This window comes from Littorina saxatilis, linkage group LG9 (assembly GCF_037325665.1).
Source record: "Littorina saxatilis isolate snail1 linkage group LG9, US_GU_Lsax_2.0, whole genome shotgun sequence".
NCBI lineage: Eukaryota > Metazoa > Mollusca > Gastropoda > Littorinimorpha > Littorinidae > Littorina > Littorina saxatilis.
Window position 1 is genome coordinate 60,822,355 of NC_090253.1, and position 25,556 is coordinate 60,847,910.

Sequence of the window (25,556 nt, forward strand, 5' to 3'; positions counted from 1 at the left end):
TCAAAAGTCGGATCGGAACCGTTGCTCGTTATCAGTGATCGCGCTAGGTATTTTTCAAACCGGTATGACGTCATGAGCTGGCTACAAGGCTCTCACGAAAATCGGTAAGCTTGCCAAGGCAACCAGTAAAAGACAAACAATGACTTACAATACATTAAATCAATGTTTATCGGTAAACGCGATCCCTGGTTATTTCAACTTAGCGAAACGAAGCTTTTTTTTCTTTCTTTTTTTAAAAAAACCGGAAAACCGGAATTTCCGGCTTCAGATTTTTTCAAAAACCGGAAAGCCGGCAAAAGCCGGAAGAGTAACACCCATGGTATTACGAAAGTCCTCATTGGCACATTTTCCCCCACCAATCTTTATAAATGAAACAAAAAACATACCTGCTAAAAAACAACAATCATGCCGATAAAACAAAAGAGGTGTGTACTTACAAGACTTCTTGGCCACATCTTGAGGCAGCAGTCTCTTGAAGGTGTTAATGGCGCCAGCATCCGAGACGATCTTCTTGGCGTGAATGTCGACGTCACCGGAGCTACGAGACACTCGCACACCTGTTCCAACATGACAATAAAACCACAGTTACCTTCATGGAATCCGTCAGCCAAGAATTCTAAAATACAAAGAATGCAAAGAAACTCGAAGACCCGAAGCGCACAATCTTTCCAGCGTAAACGATTCTTCTCGGCGTCTCAGACCTCAGGCCAGATTTTGACATGGGATAAAGCCATCTACTTGGACCTATACCACAAATCAACACTTACCAAAAATCATCAGTCTGTGCGTGCAGTGGGAATATTTCCATAAAATTAATTTCTAACCGGGCATTATAGTGACAAACTGCAAAAGTAATTCAGCAAAACATTTCCATTCCCCGGACGAAGATGTAATTTTTTTTTTTTTTTTTTTTACAGATTTTTTGTTCCAAGTGAAGGGGTGGTTTAAAACCCTGTCATTTTGTTCATTTCATTTGCATTCATTTATTATCCATTGCTGGGAAATTCAGGTGGAATCCTCCCAGTGCTACGCTAGCAGCATCAACAGCATCAACAGTCGCCTTACTTGGTACATGCATGTTAACATGCAATAAGTCACCAGCACTTCTGGCACAATGACCAAGGTTTTCATGTGCCACAACAGTAACACAGGAATGGGAATGGATACCCTCTCTCAATCTGCACACAAAACTTGACCCAAGCCCAGACCTGTTTACCCTCAACCCGAGGCAAGAGTACTTTCCCAAAATGTTGAGTGTATTTTTCAAAAAGTTGGTGTACTTTGCAAGCAAAACCATATGGGCTAGGGAAAATGTACGTGTTTATGTAAGAATAGCATGTGTTGTGAACACCTTCAGAATTTAACTCCTTCCAATACAACAGGGATAAAACAATTTTATTTACCTGTCAGTTTATAGCATTATAACCAGTGTCTTCCAAACAGATCGATAATGAAAAGATGAAGTTCGTGAAATAACATCTGCGGTTGACAGTGGCAAGTTCATTTTTACAATCATCTCAGAAAACATTGCTTCAGCACGGACTATACAGCTTTTTCTTCTGGCAGGATTTGCTTTGCGGGAATGAACTTCATAATTCCTTGGCAGCTTTCAACGGATTTCTTTGCAGCAACCTTGTCCAGGTGAGTTTTGGAAATGCAGTGTCGTTCGATGTCATATTTCCCAGCATGGGCAACGGAGAAATCTGATTTACAATACTTGCAGTGTGCATGACTCTTTCCCATAGTAGACTCCACAATTCCTGGCTCTTTCTTATATTTCTCCAAGAAAATCTGCTGCTTCTGCTGTTCAGACTTGGTACGTACAGTCATTCGAAACTGGCACATTTTACAGCTTCATTTTGCCACGATTGTCCAGACGATCGCACGTGCCAACAACTGAACAAGGTTTCCACAGCTGAAGACTCGCTGTCATGGTTATCTCCCTTCGACCGAAACCGGTATCAGTTGTACCATCCCGTAATCAGCACTCCAACACCGGAAAACGTATTCTAGACTTTTTCTTATGCGTATTTTGTGCGTGTGTCGCGTATTTGCGTACTGATAATAATTTGGCGTACAAAATACGCCCAAATCGTACTGGTAAACAGGTCTGCAAGCTGTCACACAAAACTTGACCCAAGCCCGTCACACAAAACTTGACCCAAGCCCGTCACACAAAACTTGACCCAAGCCCGTCAAACAAAACTTGACCCAAGCCCGTCATTGGAACCCATGACCCGAGGGTGAATAGTCCATTGCTTTACTAAGTGACCTACCAGGGGCAGGATGCATGAGAAAGTTACCGACAGGGTGGGAGCCAGCCGCGGTATTGGATTGGGTAAAATTGATATTTGCTGTGATTTCAACGAGACAGACGCCGCAGTTTGTTCTCTCCCGTTTGTGCGGCACCCACTTTTGCTCCCGGCACCTCAGCCCTTGTCCCATTTTGAACACTAACAAACTCACCAATAGCAGTTCCCTTGTCCCCTGTTGAACACTAACAAACTCACCAATAGCTGTTCCCTTGTTCCCTTTTGAACACTAACAAACTCACCAATAGCTGTTCCCTTGTCCCCTTTTGAACACTAACAAATTCACCAATAGCTGTTCCCTTGTCCCCCTTTGAACACTAACAAACTCACCAATAGCTGTTTCCTTGTCCCGCGCCCTTTTGAACACTAACAAACTCACCAATAGCTGTTCCCTTGTCCCCTTTTGAACACTAACAAACTCACCAATAGCTGTTCCCTTGTTCCATTTTGAACACTAACAAACTCACCAATAGCTGTTCCCTTGTCCCCTTTTGAACACTAACAAACTCACCAATAGCTGTTCCCTTGTCCCCTTTTGAACACTAACAAACTCACCAATAGCTGTTCCCTTGTTCCCTTTTGAACACTAACAAACTCACCAATAGCTGTTCCCTTGTCCCCTTTTGAACACTAACAAATTCACGAATAGCTGTTCCCTTGTCCCCCTTTGAACACTAACAAACTCACCAATAGCTGTTTCCTTGTCCCGCGCCCTTTTGAACACTAACAAACTCACCAATAGCTGTTCCCTTGTCCCCTTTTGAACACTAACAAACTCACCAATAGCTGTTCCCTTGTTCCATTTTGAACACTAACAAACTCACCAATAGCTGTTCCCTTGTCCCCTTTTGAACACTAACAAACTCACCAATAGCTGTTCCCTTGTCCCCTTTTGAACACTAACAAACTCACCAATAGCTGTACCCTTGTCCCCCTTTGAACACTAACAAACTCACCAATAGCTGTTCCCTTGTCCCCTTTTGAACATTAAGAAACTCACCAATAGCTGTTCCCTTGTCCCCCTTTGAACACTAACAAACTCACCAATAGCTGTTCCCTTGTCCCCCTTTGAACACTAACAAACTCACCAATAGCTGTTTCCTTGTCCCGCGCCCTTTTGAACACTAACAAACTCACCAATAGCGGTTCCCTTGTCCCCTTTTGAACACTAACAAACTCACCAATAGCTGTTCCCTTGTTCCATTTTGAACACTAACAAACTCACCAATAGCTGTTCCCTTGTCCCCTTTTGAACACTAACAAACTCACCAATAGCTGTTCCCTTGTCCTCTTTTGAACACTAACAAACTCACCAATAGCTGTTCCCTTGTCCCCTTTTGAACACTAACAAACTCACCAATAGCTGTTCCCTTGTCCCTTTTTGAACACTAACAAACTCACCAATAGCTGTTCCCTTGTCCCCTTTTGAACACTAACAAACTCACCAATAGCTGTTCCCTTGTCCCCTTTTGAACACTAACAAACTCACCAATAGCTGTTCCCTTGTCCCCTGTTGAACACTAACAAACTCACCAATAGCTGTTCCCTTGTCCCCTTTTGAACATTAATAAACTCACCAATAGCTGTTCCCTTGTCCCCTTTTGAACACTATTAAACTCACCAATAGCTGTTCCCTTGTCCCCTTTTGAACACTAACAAACTCACCAATAGCTGTTACCTTTTGAACACTAACAAACTCACCAATAGCTGTTACCTTGTCCCCTTTTGAACACTAACAAACTCACCAATAGCTATTCCCTTGTTCCCTGTTGAACACTAACATACTCACCAATAGCTGTTCCCTGGTCCCCTTTTGAACACAAACAAACTCACCAATAGCTGTTCCCTTGTTCCCTGTTGAACACTAACAAACTCACCAATAGCTGTTCCCTTGTCACCTTTTAAACACTAACAAGCTCACCAATAGCTGTTCCCTTGTCCCCTGTTGAACACTAACAAACTCACCAATAGCTGTTCCCTTGTTCCCTGTTGAACACTAACAAACTCACCAATAGCTGTTCCCTTGTCCCCTGTTGAACACTAACAAACTCACCAATAGCTGTTCCCTTGTCCCCTGTTGAACACTAACAAACTCACCAATAGCTGTTCCCTTGTTCCCTGTTGAACACTAACAAACTCACCAATAGCTGTTCCGTTGTCCCCTTTTGAACACTAACAACCTCACCAATAGCTGTTTCCTTGTCCCCTTTTGAACACTAACAAACTCACCAATAGCTGTTCCCTTGTTCCCTTTTGAACACTAAACAAACTCACCAATAGCTGTTTCCTTTTGAACACTAAACAAACTCACCAATAGCTGTTCCCTTGTTCCCTGTTGAACACTAACAAACTCACCAATAGATGTTCCCTTTTGAACACTAACAAACTCACCAATAGCTGTTCCCTTGTTCCCTTTTGAACACTAACAAACTCACCAATAGCTGTTCCCTTGTCCCCTTTTGAACACTAACAAACTCACCAATAGCTGTTCCCTTGTTCCCTTTTGAACACTAACAAACTCACCAATAGCTGTTCCCTTGTCACCTTTTAAACACTAACAAACTCACCAATAGCTGTTCCCTTGTCGTCACACAGAATGCTTGTGACAGGGGCTTGTACCAGAACGCGGCCGCCGTTCCGCTCGATGACGTTGATCATGTGAAAGGCGATCTCGGAGGGGCCGCCAATAGGGTAGAAGGCTCCGTTCCAGTAATGGCGGATGAGAAGGGCGTGCAGGATGAACGGCACTTCGTTGGGAAAAACACCTGAAATGGACAAGATGTACCGATAAGCAAATATGAAAATCTCTAGCAAACGCGTATTTGTCTTGCTATTTGCAGTTGTACATCGCCGTGAACTGTGGGGAAAAGGGGCGATCAATAAGCGTTCATTATCATAATCATCACAAACTGACCGTAGTCGCCACAGATGTAGGAGAGAACGGTCTTGAGGTCCTGGTTGTCGGTCAGCCCGTCCAGCGTCTCCTGCAGCGTGACCTCCGTGTACTTGAAGCAGGAGAACAGTAGTCGGTACACGCCCGTCTTCAGCAGAATTGTCACCAGCCACCGGGGCAGCACTTTCAGAATGATGATGCCGTTGAACGCTTTGTCTGCCACCTGGCCACAAAGACATAAGTGTACAAGTTTCAGACAGCACTTTCAGAATGATGATGCCGTTGAACTGTCTGCCACCTGGCCACAAAGACATAAGTGTACAAGTTTCAGACAGCACTTTCAGAATGATGATGCCGTTGAACTGTCTGCCACCTGGCCACAAAGACATAAGTGTACAAGTTTCAGACAGCACTTTCAGAATGATGATGCCGTTGAACTGTCTGCCACCTGGCCACAAAGACATAAGTGTACAAGTTTCAGACAGCACTTTCAGAATGATGATGCCGTTGAACGCTTTGCCTGCCACCTGGCAACAAAGACATAAGTGTACAAGTTTCAGACAGCACTTTCAGAATGATGATGCCGTTGAACGCTTTGCCTGCCACCTGGCAACAAAGACATAAGTGTACAAGTTTCAGACAGCACTTTCAGAATGATGATGCCGTTGAACGCTTTGCCTGCCACCTGGCAACAAAGACATAAGTGTACAAGTTTCAGACAGCACTTTCAGAATGATGATGCCGTTGAACGCTTTGTCTTCCACCTGGCAACAGAAATAAGTGAACAAGTTTCAGCAAGAACGATATGCCGACGATATCCAGGGAGGATTATGTGCCACCGGTTGACCAGAGAGTAGCAAAGTGTCAAGTGGGCCTTGCCAGACACAAGACTAATTTGCCACCTGTCCCAGCGCACTGAAAAATCAAACTGGGGAGCATCACACATTTAATTGCTCCAGAGATGCCCCTTACAAGAAACTGCAAGACGAGATGTATGCATGTGGGTGTGTGTGCACTTGCAGATGCATGTGTGGAAAGTAACATTGGATAGACAGAAAGAATATCAAACAGTGCAGGCAGACAGAAACGCTAGAGGTGAAACATAAAGGTGTACCCACTGAAATAAGCTCTTCGTATTTCTTGATAGCGGTCTCTTCCTCTGGGAAGAAGTTGACGAGGTTGTCAAAGTACTGCTTGCGACCACTCTTCATTCCGTAGCGCTGGGCCTTCTCCGGGTTTCCAATGGCAACCTGCAGCCACACAAGAACAAAACTTATGACAACCTCCAACAAGATCATGAAAAGGCGAAAATACAACATTTAGTCAAGTAGCTGTCGAACTCACAGAATGAAACTGAACGCAATGCCATTTTTCAGCAAGACCGTATACTCGTAGCATCGTCAGTCCACCGCTCATGGCAAAGGCAGTGAAATTGACAAGAAGAGCGGGGTAGTAGTTGCGCTAAGAAGGATAGCACGCTTTTCTGTACCTCTCTTTGTTTTAACTTTCTGAGCGTGTTTTTAATCCAAACATATCATATCTATATGTTTTTGGAATCAGGAACCAACAAGGAATAAGATGAAAGTGTTTTTAAATTGATTTCGACAATTTAATTTTGGGAGTGGCATGTGAGGTTGATTACCTCAGTGCAACAGGAACAAACCACCAACCTCATCAAACTGATCGTCCATGGGGGTCCAGTCTAGCTGGCCGCCGGTCAGTTGGTCCAGCAGGTTGCGACTCCTGGTGTTGTTCATGTCACCGATGTAGTGGATACCTAGCACAATGGTAATTACAATGAATAAATGATTTTTTAATTGACCATTAGGTAATGACTCCCACTGCCAGAATCTTGACTCTCTTTTCTCTACTGAATCAAGTTTATATTTCCTTCATCATGCAAGGTCCATTAGACGGTATTTAACCAATTTACCACCAATCCCCGGAAAAACAAACAATTAACTCATTGTCTCCCAGGTACGGATATATATCCGTACCCACTCATATGGCTCTATCTGACCAGGTACGGATATATCCGCTTAGACGGTTAGCTTCAGTCGCTTCCTGTAACGTCCATCTAACGCCTGCATTCCAGCGTGTTGATACACAGTTACTACAATTCTGCGTGACCTGCTGCAGCACAGCTGGTCTCAGCCAAAAAATTCTTGGTCAACATAGGTGGGGTAGAAAGTGTTAAACAAAAGGACGAGACTATACGTAATCCCTACATTCTTGCTGTCAGACTCTCCTTATAAAAAATGTGTGAGACACAGAAGGTTCCTATCCTTTGCAGATGATGACAATATTCAATTTTCCTGCGGAAGAACTGAAATGCAGACCTGTTTACCCCCCCAAATGAAAATCAGGAATGCAGCTGGTACTTTTCCGTAATTTGAGGCATCTTTGAGTAATCTTTTTTATCAACCATAAACCAGCTCGAAAACGATTAAACGACACGTTTATTCGCGCGCTACCATGCAAAACAAGTACAAAATTGATAACCATGTTTAATGCAAGTTAACTAAGACAAGTTTACTTTATCTTAAAAAAACACCCCACAGTATTCAGGGGCGGAGCAAGAGAGCTAGAGGGGGGGGGGGGGGGGGGTACAACCTGGGGTCCTGGGGTTGGGGGGGTCTGGCTGAAGAATTTTAGCTATTTTATTAACAATTTGTAGCTTATCCTTGATTTTAAACATGATAAATTGGTGTCAGCAGCCACTCATTATTTCTTTTAAAGTTAGTATTAAAGAATGGCAATTTATCTTCATTGATATCTGCTCCCCACAACAACAATTTTACAGACGAATGTCTTTAGTTTTTTTCCCACAGACTGAATTTTTTTTTTTGTTGCTTTTTTGATCCCAAGGGGGGGGGGGGGGGGGTCAGGAACCCCTGTAACATCCCCCCACCCCCACCCCTTGGAATATTTACAGTCACTTGAAGATGCATGTGAACAAAACCACCTTACATTCTGTCACATCAGACATCCTGCATTAAAACCAGTCATAATAACTCTCTCCAAAAGCTACCTTTAATTTTAGAGGACCGATTCGTTTATTTCATTTTAACATTTTGTTGTAAGTTTTTCGATCCAATGAACTGTGATCTTTGCTATATCGGAGAAATATTAATGGACATCAGTTTTAGACTCAGAAAGACTTGAATTTCGGCAACAGCCAAGTAACTGATGAGCGCGACCATAGACCTACATCTATGTCTCTGGCGCGACTGACCGTAGTGAGAGATCGGTTCGCAGGTCTGAGAGATTCTGTGGAAGTAGAGACCTAGGTCAAATAAACTCGATGCGAAGCAGGCTCATGTTTTGCCAAACATATTAATTTCGTGTTTTTGTTTGTTTCCATGTTCATTTGTGTACTGCATTTTGTTAAAACTAATGCTGCGTCTAACCTCGGGACACGTGCCGCGACGTGACTCGTTACTGACTAGCTTTGTTGTTGCACTGATCTGAAGTTGATCACCAAAATGAATGTGGTTCGCTCTTCTTAAACTTCACCAGACACCGCCACTTGACTTAATAGTTTTGCCGATATTTCTGTACAACGTTTGCTTTTTTGGTTGGCATTTCGTCTCCACAGAGATCGGCCCTATATTACCCTTCGGACCAATGTCGATCTCAAATCCGCGGAATCCGACAAATACCTTGCTGTGCACATGCGCAGAAAAGGCTGTTTCGGTCAGCCTTGAAATCACAGTCCTGGTGACTACCACAATTTCGACTTCGAATTTTCACGCACGAAAAAAGGTTCTCTCGACCGGAATTTCCGGAATTTTCGGTAGTATTCCGTAATACCGGAATTTAGACCCCAAATCCGTAATAATTCCGGACAATCCGGGAGGGTAAACAGGTCTGGAAATGGTGCCGGAAAACTGCTTTTTCCAGAGAATAACCAAATTTTGTCATCATACGCCTAAGCATAGGTTTTTTTTCAAGCAACATTCTTCTGCAGAATAATGTTGGAAGCTTTTGTGTTTTTGCATCACTTTTTCCACAAAATAATTGTTTAAACTTTTTCTGCAGAATCATCCGCTAAGGATAGGTTCCCTACTAGACAAATAAGAATACAAACAACAGGAAACTGATCATAACTCCCCCACCTGTGTCAAACTCGTATCCTTTCTCCACAAAGGTGTGACAGCACCCCCCAGCCTGGTCATGCTGCTCCAGCACCAAGGTTTTCTTCCCCGCCCTGGCCAGCAACACAGCCGCCGTCAGCCCACCAGCGCCGCTGCCGATCACAATCACGTCTAGGTCCTCGGGGATCTTGGCCGGCTTGAATCCTGCAACAACACAGCTACACATGCAGTGATCCAAAAACACATAGACTAGCTGCTAACATTCCAAAATTCAGAATGGAAGGAGGGAGGGGGGGGGGGGGGGGGGGGCAGCGCGCGCACAAACACACACACTCGTCTTGATTCCCAGCCTACTGCTTCTTACTTGGTTGTGTAGTTATGCTTTTAAGCTGGGTTTTTTCTCTTTAGATTTTGTGAGGGAGGGGGGGGGGGGGGGGGGGGGGGTTGCAGGGGGCACAACGGTAGCATGAATCCTGTAGGATTTGATTAACCTGTAAAATGAAACAATGGAATTTTAGCTTTAGAAATAGAAGACAAAAATATATTTTGTTTGTTTGTGGGGAATGTACAAGACAAATTTAGTCCACTCAAAATCTAAAGTAGAGCAGACAGGGCTAGAAGGGTTAAAACGTGTGGAGTTAAAGCAAGGATTCACGAAAACAGGGAAGTTCCACTGCATGCACTTGAACACAGGTTGAATACAATGTTTGCTTTCTGTGCTACATGAGACTGCATGTTATCAGCCTGCATTAACTGATAAACTCCATGAATGATTGATGCTTCCTGTTGTGTCAGCAAGTGCAGATACATTGAACATTGACCTCACCATGATAAATGATACAAATCTGCTGAAGACTGACGTAACATTGATTGACCTCATGGTGATAAAAGATAAAAATCTGCTGAAGTGCATGATGTAATAATATATTTGTCAGTCTAACCTTCACAAAATGAGTACTTATTTTTTCTCTAAGCATAGACTGAGCATGCTTTTCATTATCCTGACTTTCATACAGCAAAAAAGAATCCTCCCGCTAAATTGCACTCCTAACTAAAACTAGCAGCCTGCCTGCTACCAGTGTCGAGAGGTAGTATGTCAATGTCACTAATTAAAAAATCATTGAACAAATGTTAACAGTGGAACCGACCTACTGGGACAGGCTGATCTTCCTTAACCCAGTGTGGGATTTTCAGTGGGGCGACCACCCCCAATCCAGCGCGTCCCCGGGTGGCGGATAGGGGAACGGTCTTCAGATATGGAGATTAGCCGCTTGCGACCGCGGACCAAACTGGCGGTGTTTCCTACCAGGGCAGAGTGGGGTAGCAGGCGGCACTGCTACCCTCTTTGAAATGTTCCATCGTCCATTGACGGGACTCATCTAATGCGATTAAGGGCGCATTAAAACCCTAGCTCCGGGTGGGATCCCGGCAAATCCTCCCTCCTGTGCTCTCAGGGTAGGACGTACGGACCATGAGCTAAGGGTGAGGTAACCCCGACAGAAAACCTCGAATGCTGAAGACGGAGGACCCGGGCCGCACGGCGCATTCTAACAAACCACAGGTACACGCGCTTACGCAAATGATGACACTATCAACCAGCACAGATGGAAATGGCGCTAAAAAAAGACTGCGAACGCCAAGAAGAAGAACCGACCTGATTTTCATAGTTCTGTTTCTTAGTCGTAATATTATTCTAACGCTGTCTAAAATGCATGTCTAGCAAACACAACCTATTTGATTTTAGGAAATCAAATCCAGAATCTATCAAATGCCAGCAAGTCATTCTGCTGTCAGGGAAGAATAGGTCAAATCTAAAGCACAAAAACACTGAACATTGGGAATTGTGGCCTGAACAACTATACTTTAACACAGGGTTTAAAGGCATGTACGCGCTCCCGTGTTTACAAAGTGTAGTTTGCCCATAATCGATGTCAAACGCACCATAAGACCATGTAATGACGATATGTCGCCATGCGCGGACCATATACATGCATTACAGCTTGTTTTAGAGTCTCAAAAACTTTGGATGTAAACAAAGACGCGGAGTTATTTCCCTTGCGTCAACGCTACCTCTGTTGGCAAATCTATAAATAGGACGATCCAGATCAAAATGAAAATGAACATATCTCAACATTGAAGGGGTCCTAGACCACAATATTTTGCAGGGAACTTAATTTAGCATGTCTCCAGCTGTTGGTAAAGCAATTAGCGTGTATAGTCATCGAGTACATATGGCTTTAAGCTTAGCATAATTGAATGTTCAATCACTAACTTCAAGGTACAAGTGTGATATTATTCAGATTATTCCAAATCCCAAACTGAATTGTTCACCTCAATCTTCAGGCAATATGTTGGACAGTTTTGCTGTTGTCGTTGGTGTTGTTGTGGTAGTCGTTGTTAGCAATGTACGTGCCTTTAACCATAAGGAATATTTATACCTGAATGAAAAACGACAGACCAGCCACAGACCAAATTACAAGGAATCAAAGTATGAAATTAACCAAAAATATTTCTTCTATATTTCGCCTATGTTCTGTTTATAAATATAATTCTCTTCTTTTTGGAAACAAATAGTCCATCTGGATGCTACCATGCAACTGTCAGAAGTAGGTACCAATTTACTTATTAAGGACTGTCCATTGCAACGTTAGACGTTAGGGGGCCCCATCTCTCTCTCTCGCTCTCTCTCTCTCTCTCTCTCTCTCTCTCTCTCTCTCTCGTACACATTGTGACTGACAGTGTCAGTAAAACAACCAAGCGAATTAAACTTTACTGGGCCAATTACTTACTCTGCTTTAGAACGGCATCCCTGGCCTGTGGATCCACTACCAGTTTCTCTTTGGGTTTTCTGTGGTCAACCGCAAACGGATTTCTGCCCGGTCTTGGGCCACTGAACAGTCGCGTCAGCAAGTAAATTCCAGTGTATAGTGCCAGTCCAATGAAAATCCAAGACGGATTCGCAATTATATGATCAAAAAACTTTTCAACAGCCGTTATGATAGCCATTATGACGGCTAAGGACTCAAACGAATGCTTCCTTTATCACAGCTTCTGACGTCTGTGCTGTTATGATAGCGAGGACTGTATCGTCTGCTTCTCGACCTTTGTCACGCTGTTGGGTCCGAATAAGAAATTTACCATGTTAGAATAAAATCAGAGGCATTTGAACGCGCTTTGTCATAAGATTTATTGCAATCTGCCTGTCTTCCTATTTACTGCTGGATAACAGAAATACAAAAAAAAACAGGGTCTAGTTTGATTGCAGTCTTACGGAGCCTGTTACTTTGTTGCGGAGATCTGTTTAGGCCGTGTTAGGCTGTATTATGTGTTAATAATAGTAAAGCTAGGATTCCATTCTTATCGTGAAAGACTGAGACTACGGCACGGTAGAGAGAGAGAGAGAGAGAGAGAGAGAGAGAGAGAGAGAGAGAGAGAGAGAGAGAGAGAGAGAGAGAGAGAGAGAGAGAGAGAGAGAGCGGGGGGGGGGGGGGGGCGCGAACACACACACACACACACACACACACACACACACACACAGTGGAAAGTGGAGAGAGAAACTGAGAGAGAGAGAGTGTGTAAGGGAAAGAACTCTTCATTAGAGTTGCCCGTTTTTTAACGTTTGTTACTTCCCTTGTGTGGACTGATTCGTCGGTTGATTCATTGGTTGATTTTTTTTTAATCTAATTTTTTTTAAAAGGAACGGGCATCCGTACAGAAATATGCATTGACTCTGTCAATGGTGCTATTTAGAATGACAATTCTTGTGCGTGAAAGGCAAGTGTCATATTGTGCCTGCAAGCCAGTGACTGAGTGAGAAATTAGTCTCTTTTTCAAGTGTGAACTTTGTGCCCTGGACAACCTACTGGAGGAGACAGATAAACAATGAATGAACAGCTTGAGCTCATGCTTCTTTTCTCTTTCTTCTGATCGTTTGTTTGTTTGCTTGTGTGTTTGTTTGCTTATGTTGTTTTGCTTTTTTGTTTGCTAATTGTTTGTTTGTCTATTCTGTTTGTCTGTCCGTCCGCTTGTTTTTTTTGCTGTTGTTTTTTCTTTGTTCGTTCGCTTGCTTGCTTGTTTGTTCGTTCGTTCTTTCGTCTGTTTGTCTTTTTGTCTGTCTTTTTGTCTGTCTGTCTGTCTGTCTGTCTGTCTGTCTGTCTGTCTGTTTGTTTGTTTTTTGTTTGTTTGTAAATGAACACCGAAAACGGTTCTTGAATGGATTTTCGAATTTGTCAGTGAAAGTTAAGAAACTGACAAAAATCTCAGTCTATGTATAAAAATGACGACGCCGAAGAAGAGGAGGAGAAAGAGGGAGGACCAAGGAGGAATAAAAAAAAACGAACAAATAAAATAAATGTCACACCTTGTGACCAGGAAATAGAGCTACTAGGTGTGAATTATTAATCAGAAACAACGCCGCAGCTATACAGCGTACTCAGTGTATCGATTTATGCCCAGGGCAGTCCCCCGAGGAGACAACGTTGCAATTACCGACGACGCCTGAAAGTCACAAAGCATCAGTTACTGGCTTGAGTGACAAGTATCTGTTTTCCTCTCCAATCACAACAAAATAAAAGAAAGGTGGGTTTATGGAACGTTTAATTACACACTAAACGAAAAAAACACGGGGGGAAAAGAAAGGTGAGTTCATGGAACGTTTTATTACACACTAAACGAAAATAACACGGGGGAAAAAGAAAGGTGGGTTTATCGATAATGGAACGTTTAATTACACACTAAACGAAACATTCACAAGAATCTTGTTTCCACTGTAGATCTCTCCATCAATGACTGCTACGTTGGGGAATGGCGACTGAGTAGGGGAAAGGCAACTGAGTAGGCCTACCTGGCAACAATAGAATGAAAGTTTGTATATTATACAACATCTGTTTATGTTATATTTATTATTTATTTATCAAACGCTCCGTGTATTTTTGTTCTCAGGTCATGTCAGTTTGAATGATTTTAGGACTGTTGTGTTTTCCATTATCTATGGATTCGTCTAATACCGTACTCGATGTGTGTACTGAATCGGTAAAACATTTGCAAACACAGTCCTTAAAATTTAAAGAACATAGAACTATTTTATGCAATAGTCTGCCAATGCACGCTCTAGACTGCAAAACACTCTTGTTTGGAAATGCTGATTTAACTATATCTTTGAACACGAAAATATTTTCTGTTGTACAAGATTATTTTATGTCAACTGATCGCTTTCGGATGAAATTATATTAACAGTGACTGCAATCGATGTAGCAAAGCATTCTCTCTCTCTCTCTCTCTCTCCCTCTCTCTCTCTCTCTCTCTCTCTCTCTCTCTCTCTCTCTCTCTCTCTCTTTCCATGACTGATTATAAACGATTGCAAATTCTTCCTATCAGAGATAGATTTGCATATATAACAAAGGTGTGATGATGCATAGAATTATGTCAGGGAATGCCCCTACACTCATTGCCTCAAATTTCAAAATAAATCATTATAGAAAATGTAACAAATTAATTACACAAACTCCAAGAATTGACCTATACAAGTCGAGTCTATCATATTCTGGAGCAATTATGTGGAACGCCATTCCAAATATAATTAAATTACGAATTCATGAAACATCATTCAAGGAATATTACATGCTGTTTCTTCTACAAAACTTATAAAAACTATTATCAAGCAGCTGGTAAAATATAACTGTACTCTCTGATTATATTAAAAAACATGATTATATATAATTCATGAAGGATTTTTTTTTATAAATTTTTTTTTTTTTTTTACAAACACATTATTTCCCTGTTATATAGGATTTTCAAGCATTGCTAAAGAATCCTAATGCATCTTAAAATGTCTTATTGGTTGCTTGACATGTTAATTATGGTAAATATGTCATTTGTACTATTGTTAAACTTATCTTTTATTTCTTCTTGTTTGTTACCCCTCAATGGGCGAGGGTCGGATGAAAAGAAGCATGTATGCATTGCTTATTCTGTCACCCTCGTAAAATAAATTTCAATTCAATTCAATTCAATTCTCTCTCCCTCTCTCTCTCCCTCTCTCTCTCTCTCTCCCTCTCTCTCTCTCCCTCTCTCTCTCTCTCTCCCTCTCTCTCCCTCTCTCTCTCTCCCTCTCTCTCTTTCTCTCTCTCTCTCTCTCTCTCTCTCTCTCTCTCTCTCTCTCTCTCTCTCTCTCTCTCTCTCTCTCTCTCTCTCTCTCTCTTCATTTTATTCATATAAAATAAGAGTGAAATATAATGAAACTAGGTGTTGAAGTTACCACTTGTTCGCCATTTTCTGTTATCTGAATGTGTATTGATTATCATTTAAGAACGTGTATATAAGCAGTCTGCTTGTTAACGTTCTTAATGTTGTTATTGTTTGTTGTTGCATCTTTTCTTTATTTGGTGTTTAACGTCGTTTTCAACCATTCAAGGTTATATCGCGACGGGGGAAGGGGGGTAGATGGGATAGGGGAAAGGGGGAGATGGGATAGAGCCACTTGTTAAGTGTTTCTTGTTCACAAAAGCACTAATCAAAAATTTGCTCCAGGGGCTTGCAACGTAGTACAATATATAACCTTACTGGGAGAATGCAAGTTTCCAGTACAAAGGATTTAACATTTCTTACATACTGCTTGACTAAAATCTTTACAAACATTGACTATATTCTATACAAGAAACACTTAACAAGGGTAATAGGAGAAACAGAACCTGTTAGTCGCCTCTTACGACCCGCGGGCCTCCCATGCGGAAGGTCGCGTGTTCGAACCCCGACCGCGCTTAGCCGGATAAGGGTGGAGATTTTTCTGATCACCCAGGTCAACTCATTTGCAGACCTCCTAGTGCCTTACCCCCCCCCCCCCCTTCGTGTGTACACGCAAGCACAAGACCCTGTGCATAATGTGTGTATGTATTGAATTAAACTCCTGACTGCCGCGGAACCTCTAATCCATTTCTCAGTCGGTTTTCATCTACATCCATATGCCATCTGTCTGCTTCTCTTCTCTGGCTTTCTGTATATCCTTTGATTTTAACTGCACTACAACAGTCGTCACATCATTTTTTTTTACTACAATTCCTTTGCAAGAAGCAAAGTTCAAGCTCCGGTGTGGCGATGTGAGATTGGCCACTCTGTTACCTTTCCCACTCGGCCTCGTTGATCTTGTATAAACTCCGCACTGAACAAAAAATATCCTTCGATATAGTATTGACGATCGACCTTGGGTACCTTAAATTCATGGGGCCAAACTTGTCCAACCATTTTGATTTATTTAAACTTAGAAATGTGATTTATCCTAAAATATTTCCCTTCTCATTCAAGGGACGTAACCACTCGATACACGTTTTCGAAGATATCGAATTTTGGGGTGAAATCTATAAAAATGTCACCACCAATTTTCTTCACAAACAAAAAACTTGCATGCTTTTCGTCCTGAAATAAGTTCACTTCTTTATTTTTTATCAGGAAACAACATTTCAGTCTCGAATATATATCGAGTGGGAAAGGTGACAGAGTGACAAAGCACACTATTTCACGATCGTCCTGCAACGTACGGTTCTGGCGACAAGTATTTGTTCAAGCCGCACACATCAATTAAAGTATTGTGCAACTTTTCTCGATTCGTCCGCATAATCTGCTGCCATTATTGAACCCAACCTGCTGTTATCCTCCGCCCCTGGTCTAGGTCTCCACGTTTAATAATGTGACATTTCTAGAAGGAAGACCCTGGAATTATGTACGCTTTTTTCTAGTTCTTTTGGCGTAATGCATGCTTGCAAAGTCGATGAAATTGTGCATTATTGTGCAATATTGTGCAATATTGTGCATTGGTGTGCATTATTGTGCATTGTTGTGTATTGCTGTGCATTATTGTGCATTATTATGCATTATTGTGTATTACTGTGAATTATTGTGCATTAATTGTTGCGCATTATTGTGCATTACTGTGCATTATTGTGCATTATTGTGCATCATTGTGTATCGTTGTGCATTATTCGAAGTGCAACCGATGATGATGTCGGTACGGTGCGTTCAGCCACCAATCATGCTGGGCGTTGAAGGAAAAGTTCTCGATGTTAATTGATGGCATGTATAATGCGACACAAACAAAGAAACAAAGAAACACACAAACAAACAAACCATCACAAATTGTCAAGCGTAAGTTGAGAGAGAACGGTGTTGTTAACAAAAATAACAACGAAACCATATCATCAATCATCTTTTCGCATTACGTACCACTGCGCTACCCTATGTTCACTTTACATCGGAGCAAAGCATTCGGAATGGCCCTTCGGGGTCGGCTGGGCGTTAAGCAAACAAACAAAAACAAAATGACATGACATGACACATGGTATGACTGGAGGAACATAGACCTGGGGGAACACAGACATGCTCCCGAACCGTCGTCTGCAATCAACAACATGGACCATTCTGCATGATTTTAACACAGAATTTAATGTCAGAATAGCTATTTATTACCAATTCAGTGCCCCATATGGCTTTTTGACCAATCAGGACGGATTCTAGGTGACCTGTTAAATGTTATAACGTTCAGACAGGGACCCTTTTTGTATATCAAGCTAAAAATTTACAAAACAAATTAAAAGTAAAAATGTAAATCAACAATATCAGCGTGATTTATTCTACAGAATGACACTTCAAATGCTGTCAGATAATACTCTCTTTATCTGAAAAAATACCGACAAGCGAGTTTTGTCGGTGGGTGCTTTACGGAACAGCAAGGTACCGCCCATCCTCTGAGTGTGAAATGCCGACCCGCTCACTTGAAATCTAAATTACCTAAGTTCGGAAAATCAAGTGAAATTGCGTCACTCGCGTTACGTCAAATGTATCTTTACGTCATTTCCCATCCGTCTTGAGTCGGTTCTAAATCTGTCGCTCGCTATTCAACAAGAAAAAGCGAAGCAACCGAAACGCATGTTGAACATGGTTTATCTTGTGAGATTGTTGTGTGTCAAACGCATTTGATCTGTGAATATTCATCACGTCAGGAGTATTACTCTGATTGGCTGACACAGGTCACGAGAATTCTTTGACTGACAGGCATAATCAGGTAGGAGCGCTCCAGTTCCCATTGCGGCTGTTCTGTCTAATTCGCGGGGTCGCTTCGAAATTTGTTTTCGTCGAATTAAACGGTAATAAAACCGTTATTTCTAATATGCGGACTGTTAGCAAATGACAACAGTCATGTCTCACAAACGATATCAGCATTCGCCTAAAAGGCTCATGCTTGTTTTCTCGACATGCCTGGTTATCATTTGCTAACAGTCAGCATATTAGAAATCACTCATAATAAACGCTATTGTGTTATCATCGTAGCAATAGGGTCCGATATTAAGACTCGAACAAGTATAATGCGACTCGTCTTCGACTCGTCGGCATTATACTTGTCTCGTCTAAATATCGGGCCCTATTGCTACGCTGAAAACACAATAGCTGTTAATCATTTTTTGTATAATTATTAGCCTATATCGGAACAGCTTCAGCCGAGAGTCAATAAGAGGTCTCTCGTTCATATTTGCAACAGACCTATCCATGAACTTTGAAACTTCGTGATGAACCTGGATAAATCCTCATGATCACGACCGTTTATTTGAGTAGTGTCTCGCTTATTCAGGGCCGGACTACCGGGGGGGTTATGGGGGTTGCGCAACCCCCCCCCCTAGCCTAAACATGTACCTTACTTATTTAATTTTTTTTATTATTGCTTATTTTATGCCGTTTCATGCAAGGAGCGACCATTTTCCTATCTCAGAATATGACCTACCCATCAGCTTCAGGGGGCTTCGCCCCCTGACCCCCACAACGAGGGGGGGGGGGGGGGGTTCTAGGGTTTCCGGACCCCCCCCCCAGCCAAAAAATAAAAATATTGAATGAGGTATGCATTTCTTTATTTTACATTGAGTTTCAATTTTGGGGGTATTAATCAGTGACAAAATCTGCTGCCTGAAACTGGTAATGATCATCCTCAGAATGCACCAGATTGCACCATTTTGCATCCTTTTTTTCAAAATTTTCCGGGGGGGCATGCCCCCGGACCCCCCTAGCAAGCTAGGCGCTTCGCGCCGTCGGCTCGGCGCTTTGCGCCTTCACACCCATATCTTCACAATATACTTTTGAAAAAAAACACCCATAAAATGAACTGATCCGCCCCTGCCGCCAGGGGGGACATCCCCCTGGGCCACCACTGGCAACCCCCCCCTCCTCTTCGCCTAGTCCGGCCCTGTTATTGTCGCTAACGTTATCACGCCCAATTGCTTTTCTCACTCTTTACGGCATGATAGGCAATTTCGCTCGTAATTCTGGCATTTCATTGTTCTGAAACGGACGCGAGAAATGACATCTGACACCCACAGAAAAAACATGATCATTCAATCAAACTAGAACACCTGCCAGACGTCCGTTAGTTTTCGTGCCGGCTACCACTAACAGAAACCGTCAGGGAAAATGACTCTTCATGCCGCATGCTGTCAGAATAGGAGCTCATCAAACTCTCTGAAGGAAGGTATTATTGTCGAGGGGCGAAAATGGTCTCGATATTGCTTGTAATGACTGAACTCAACAGGCATTTAAATGCGTCATTTCTTCATGGGGCCGGTGTAACACGAAATATTTACTCCACGAAAAATTTACTCCGGAGTAAATATTTCGTACGATATTCTTACTCCGAGTACACTTTTCGTACGAGAAAAGAACTCCCCAAGGCACGAAAAAATTACTCCCTCCACGAAATGTTTACTCCCCATTATTTTTACTTCCAGTAAAAATCTCGTTCGCAAAAATGGGATGCGGGCGAAGGGATAATGCCAATAAGTGATCTCGCGCACACGAATGTCGCGCTACCCTCCTTCCACCCCTTCCACCACCAAGACTAACAGGGGACAAGGGAGTACAAATTTCGTACACCTGGCATGGGGGAAGTTAAATTGCTCGTGTTGGGGTGGAGTAATTTATTTGTTATTTATTCGTCAGGGGAGTAACATTTTTGTACGAAATGTTTACTCGGAACTCACCTGTCTTGGGGAGTCATTTTCTCGTGCAATGGGGGAGTGCTTTTTTTCGTAAAGGGAGTAATTTTTTCGTACGAAATGTTTACTCCGGAGTAAACATCTCGTGGGAGTAATTTTCTCGTGTTACACCGGACTGCTCTCAATAGAGGGGTAAATAAAATAAATACAAACCAACAGTGTAAAGACGTTGACGAAGCGTTAAAGAGATTGCACGAACTTTTCCAAGACGGGGCACACAAAAAACTTGATCAAAGCGGCCACTTGCAAACTTGGATTCAGTTTCACGAATAAGTAGTCCGTGACGTGTTTCCTTTAGATAACATTGCTTTCAAATTATTCATGGATGTTGTCGGGTTCTTCTAAAGCCCATTCACTACCTCGATGAGGTATACTGATGATGTGAAACTGTTCTGGCGAATAGCATACAAGCTGTTTCACGGAAAAATTGTGCGTTTCATGGGAGGGCCCAAACATCAGGGACAACATTCGGAGTCCTTAACCTACAGCTACAACGTATCCACACGTCTGTCTTGGTTAAGATCGCCCTTACACAAGACACGTATCAAATTTCTACAGCGATCCTGATGTGAGTTTGTTTGTTGTCTTGTCTGTCTTTCCATTACTGCCCACAATCAACAGTAGTGATTATTTCGGCACTTGATGGGATGTTGCGCAAGTCCAATAAAGTAGCGTTTCCAGCATCCAAAAGTCCATTAAAATTCACAGGTTGGGGAGTATGGGGGGGAGGGGACATGAGTCACAGTGGCTGCTGGTTTAGTGCGAGGCGCGCGACACAAAGGTGTCGACAGTGCGGGCCTCGACGACAGCTGCTGGTAGAGAGTTCCAGTCCTTCACTGTGCTGGGTAGAAAAGCGGCACTCCGATACTGAGTGCGGCAGGTGATGAGGCCGAACTGCTGGCAATGGCCTCTTCGCTGGCGTGGTGGTAAGGGGGCCAGCTTCGACGTGATGCCCGGACAGTGGACGATACTGTTCGTGATCTTGTAGAGCATCGATAGGCGGGCAAGCTTCCTGCGCTCCTCCAGAGACTGCCACCCAAGGGAGTCCAGCATCCGGCTGACCCTTGACGTGTTGTGATAGCGGTTGCAGACGAATCGGGCAGCTCGTCTCTGGACGGCCTCAAGCTTGTCGATGTTCTTCTGGGTGTGCGGGTCCCATACTGTCTTGTGTGTAGCGCACGTTATATGTCAAAGCAGCACCGCCCTGTTTGTTTGCTTAACACCCAGCCGACCACGAAGGGCCATATCAGGGCGGTGCTGCTTTGACATATAACGTGCCATACACACAAGACAGAAGTCGCAGCACAGGCTTCATGTCTCACCCAGTCACATTATTTTGACACCGGACCAACCAGTCCTAGCACTAACCCCATAATCCCAGACGCCAGGCGGAGCAGCCACTAGATTGCCAATTTTGAAGTCTTTGGTATGACCCGGCCGGGGTTCGAACCCACGACCTCCCGATCACGGGGCGGACGCCTTACCACTAGGCCAACCGTGCCGGTATCTATCTCGGTTAAAATTACACTACCAAGTGGCAGAGGCATTAAGTAGTGTATGCGAATATAGTTTGTTGTCAACAAACCGGGGCCCGGTAGCTCAGTTGGTAGAGCACTGGACTTGTAATAGGAAGGTCGCTGGTTCGAATTCGGGCCCAGAGACGGAAGCCATGTCCCACCCCCGTGTCACAACAATGGCACGTAAAAGACCTTGGTCATTCTGCCATAAGTGCAGGTGGCTGCATGAATACACCTATACACGCAGACACCTGGGTAGCGCGACTCCGTTGCTGCTAGCTTTCCACTGGGAGGAAGCGACCCAAATTTCCCAGCGATGGGACAATAAAGTAATGAAAATGAAGTGAAACTTTGACGTAAAGCCTGAGATATTCTATTTTAGGTGAGCATACCCACACGCCACGTTTATGTCCTGGTTACACAATCGGGTGTAACAACCGTCTGGGTACACAATCGGGCGTAACAACCGTCTGGGTACACAATGGGGCGTAACAACCGTCTGGGTACACAATCGGGCATAACAACCGTCTGGGTAGACAATCGGGCATAACAACCGTCTGGGTACACAATGGGGCGTAACAACCGTCTGGGTACACAATCGGGTGTAACAACCGTCTGGGTACACAATGGGGCGTAACAACCGTCTGGGTACACAATCGGGTGTAACAACCGTCTGGGTACACAATGGGGCGTAACAACCGTCTGGGTACACAATGGGGCGTAACAACCGACTGGGTACACAATCGGGTGTAACAACCGTCTGGGTACACAATGGGGCGTAACAACCGTCTGGGTACACAATGGGACGTAACAACCGACTGGGTACACAATCGGGTGTAACAACCGTCTGGGTACACAATGGGGCGTAACAACCGTCTGGGTACACAATCGGGCGTAACAACCGTCTGGGTACACAATCGGGCGTAACAACCGACTGGGTACACAATCGGGTGTAACAACCGACTGGGTACACAATCGGGCGTAACAACCGACTGGGTACACAATGGGGCGTAACAACCGACTGGGTACACAATCGGGCGTAACAACCGACTGGGTACACAATCGGGCGTAACAACCGACTGGGTACACAATCGGGCGTAACAACCGTCTGGGTACACAATCGGGCGTAACAACCGACTGGGTACACAATGGGGCGCAACAACCGTCTGGGTACACAATGGGGCGTAACAACCGTCTGGGGACGCATAGCGGGCGTAACGTGTCTCCACTGTGGAAACTACCACGGATCAATGAAACCTGTCCAGCAAAGGGAAATATCACGCTGAGCCTGCTGTTTCTCTACACCAATAAATGCTGCAGTTGACAGTTTTGAATTGACGTACATGTACAATGAAGGACCATACACAACATGCGAAGCTAAGGACCGCTGTTTCTCTGTTGGGGGTATTATCTGTCATGTTAAAGATGCATGACGTCTACCGTACGGGCAGTCCTGAAGCAACTCTTTGTCTTTTTGTTGCAAATAAGGATAGCACAGTTCAAATCATTTACACAACAATCCCACGTACGACTTCACATACCTTCACAGTTATCAGCCATTTTTTATTTTGATTTTCATTTCTTTATTGTCCCATCGCTGGGAAATTCGGGTCGCTTCCTCCCGGTGGAAAGCTAGCGACAACAGGCGCTACCCAGTGTGAAGGAAATCAAACGGCTAACAACTGAGTCAGGCCGAGTTAGCATTTGCATCCTTCACCATTCACGAAAGCCAACGAGAATACACGTGGAAAGTGTATTACACGGAGTAAAGACATCTCACAAACCAGCGAACAGTTAACTTCGTGAATCGTAGCTAGTTTAGCAGCACAAATGACGAGTGTCCATCGAGGAGAAAGGTCTCGATGTTAATCGCGCGGGATGGCCGGAGAGATTGCAGGAAAAGGTTCCAGCCCTTACTTGTGTTTTCTGAGAAGCGATCGTCAAAGCACTTTAACAGGTAACTTTAATAGGCATTCGAATATCGATATTTTGTGTATCGCGTAAGCTGAACCGATTTACATTGCAGAAACTAGTTCGTAGAGGACATATTGTAAAAACAAGATGTTCGCTCTTCATGTTTGTGCAGTGCGTCTGGTAACCTGTCCAAGAGAGGAGGATTGCGGCCAGATGCCGGGTAAGAAGAATCATCTGAGAAGCCGCCGAATATCTTATTTCTCTGGTCCAGTTTAGCTGACGTTCGACGGGACTTTCACGAAGCTAGCAGCGAGGTTACAGGAAAGTCCGTATAGTTGGACCCAGAAAGGTCACGTGGACAGAGGAATGTGGACTGGCTTTCGAGCAGATCAGGAAATTTCTCTCCTGAGGACCAGTCCTGACGCTGCCGGACCTCAGCAAACCGTTTGCAGTGAGGACAGATGCCAGTGGCACAGGCATCGGAGGAGTCTTGTTACAGGTGCATGACGGGATACAGCATCCAACAGCGTTTGCCAGCAGGAAACTACTCCCACGAGAGACACGCTACAGGACAATCGAAAGAGAGTGCTTAACCATCGTCTGGACACTGACCAAGTTCCAGCGATACCTTTGGGGGCAGGAATTTCACCTGGAGAAAATGGATACCGCCTCCGAGTCCTCACATAAAGTTGACCCGTGTTCATCCGGCCCGGATTCAAACCCGGGACACTGGGATCAGAAGTCCAGTGAGCCAACTTAGCTACCGGACCTAAAAGAAATGGTATGTGGTTTGTCAGCTTGCATCTCAAATGTGATTAACTCGTGTGCATCATCTAGCAGAGACTGTGCAGACGCTTTATAGAGATCAGTAGATCGGTTCTGTGGTGAATGTCGCTGATTAAAGCCACACTCTTTCCTGTGAAAACTGTTCGCCTCTGTGGTGAATGTCGCTGATTAAAGCCACACTCTTTCCTGTGAAAACTGTTCGCCTCTGTGGTGAATGTCGCTGATTAAAGCCACACTCTTTCCCTTGAAAACTGTTCGCCTCTGTGGTGAATGTCGCTGATTAAAGCCACACTCTTTCCTGTGAAAACTCTTCGTCTCACTATCACAGACAGGGCCAGGTTTTTACATGGGAAAGACACGCCCATTCCCCTCCTCCTCCCCCCAACCCCCAACCCCCAACCACGACCCACCTCACCCCCCCCCCCCCCCTTGGACATGATACCACAACTCAGCCTCCTGATTGCTTCCCATGAAGAGTGCGATTTTATTTCATGAGTTGCTTTGGTGGATTCTTTCTTTCTTTCTTTCTTTCTTTGGTGTTTAACGTCGTTTTCAACCATTCAAGGTTATATCGCGACGGGGGAAGGGGGGAGATGGGATAGGGGAAAGGGGGGAGATGGGATAGAGCCACTTGTTAATTGTTTCTTGTTCACAAAAGCACTAATCAAAAAATTGCTCCAGGGGCTTGCAACGTAGTACAATATATGACCTTACTGGGAGAATGCAAGTTTCCAGTACAAAGGACTAAACATTTCTTACATACTGCTTGACTAAAATCTTTACAAAAATTGACTATATTCTATACAAGAAACACTCAACAAGGGTAAAAGGAGAAACAGAACCTGTTAGTCGCCTCTTACGACATGCTGGTTAGCATCGGGTAAATTCTTTCTCGTCCCAACCAATATGGGACTCCCCCTAACCCACGGGGGGTTTTGTTGGGTTGACCCTGGTGTCGGTCAAGGGCTTAATAATTTGTTGACACTCTTGCTCTGGACACAAAGCAGCCC

The 25,556-nt window shown here is 43.8% G+C and overlaps 2 protein-coding genes across 3 annotated transcripts in view; both read right to left on the reverse strand.

Moving 5' to 3' along the window:
- LOC138976990 (all-trans-retinol 13,14-reductase-like) overlaps nucleotides 1–12,388 on the reverse strand; it is a 14,454-nt gene extending 2,066 nt beyond the window's left edge. Inside the window, exons 1-7 of the mRNA XM_070349882.1 lie at nucleotides 12,092–12,388; nucleotides 9,324–9,506; nucleotides 6,876–6,982; nucleotides 6,324–6,455; nucleotides 5,227–5,428; nucleotides 4,880–5,077; nucleotides 419–557 (exon numbers count right to left, since the gene is read on the reverse strand). Of these exons, the coding sequence (XP_070205983.1) occupies nucleotides 419–557; nucleotides 4,880–5,077; nucleotides 5,227–5,428; nucleotides 6,324–6,455; nucleotides 6,876–6,982; nucleotides 9,324–9,506; nucleotides 12,092–12,308 (1,178 nt within the window). The 5' untranslated portion in view covers nucleotides 12,309–12,388. The remainder of the gene's footprint in view (nucleotides 1–418; nucleotides 558–4,879; nucleotides 5,078–5,226; nucleotides 5,429–6,323; nucleotides 6,456–6,875; nucleotides 6,983–9,323; nucleotides 9,507–12,091) is intronic.
- Nucleotides 1–25,556, reverse strand: part of LOC138976708 (protein PALS2-like) — a 501,736-nt gene that overhangs the window by 36,470 nt on the left and 439,710 nt on the right. The gene's annotated exons all lie outside the window — the stretch shown is intronic.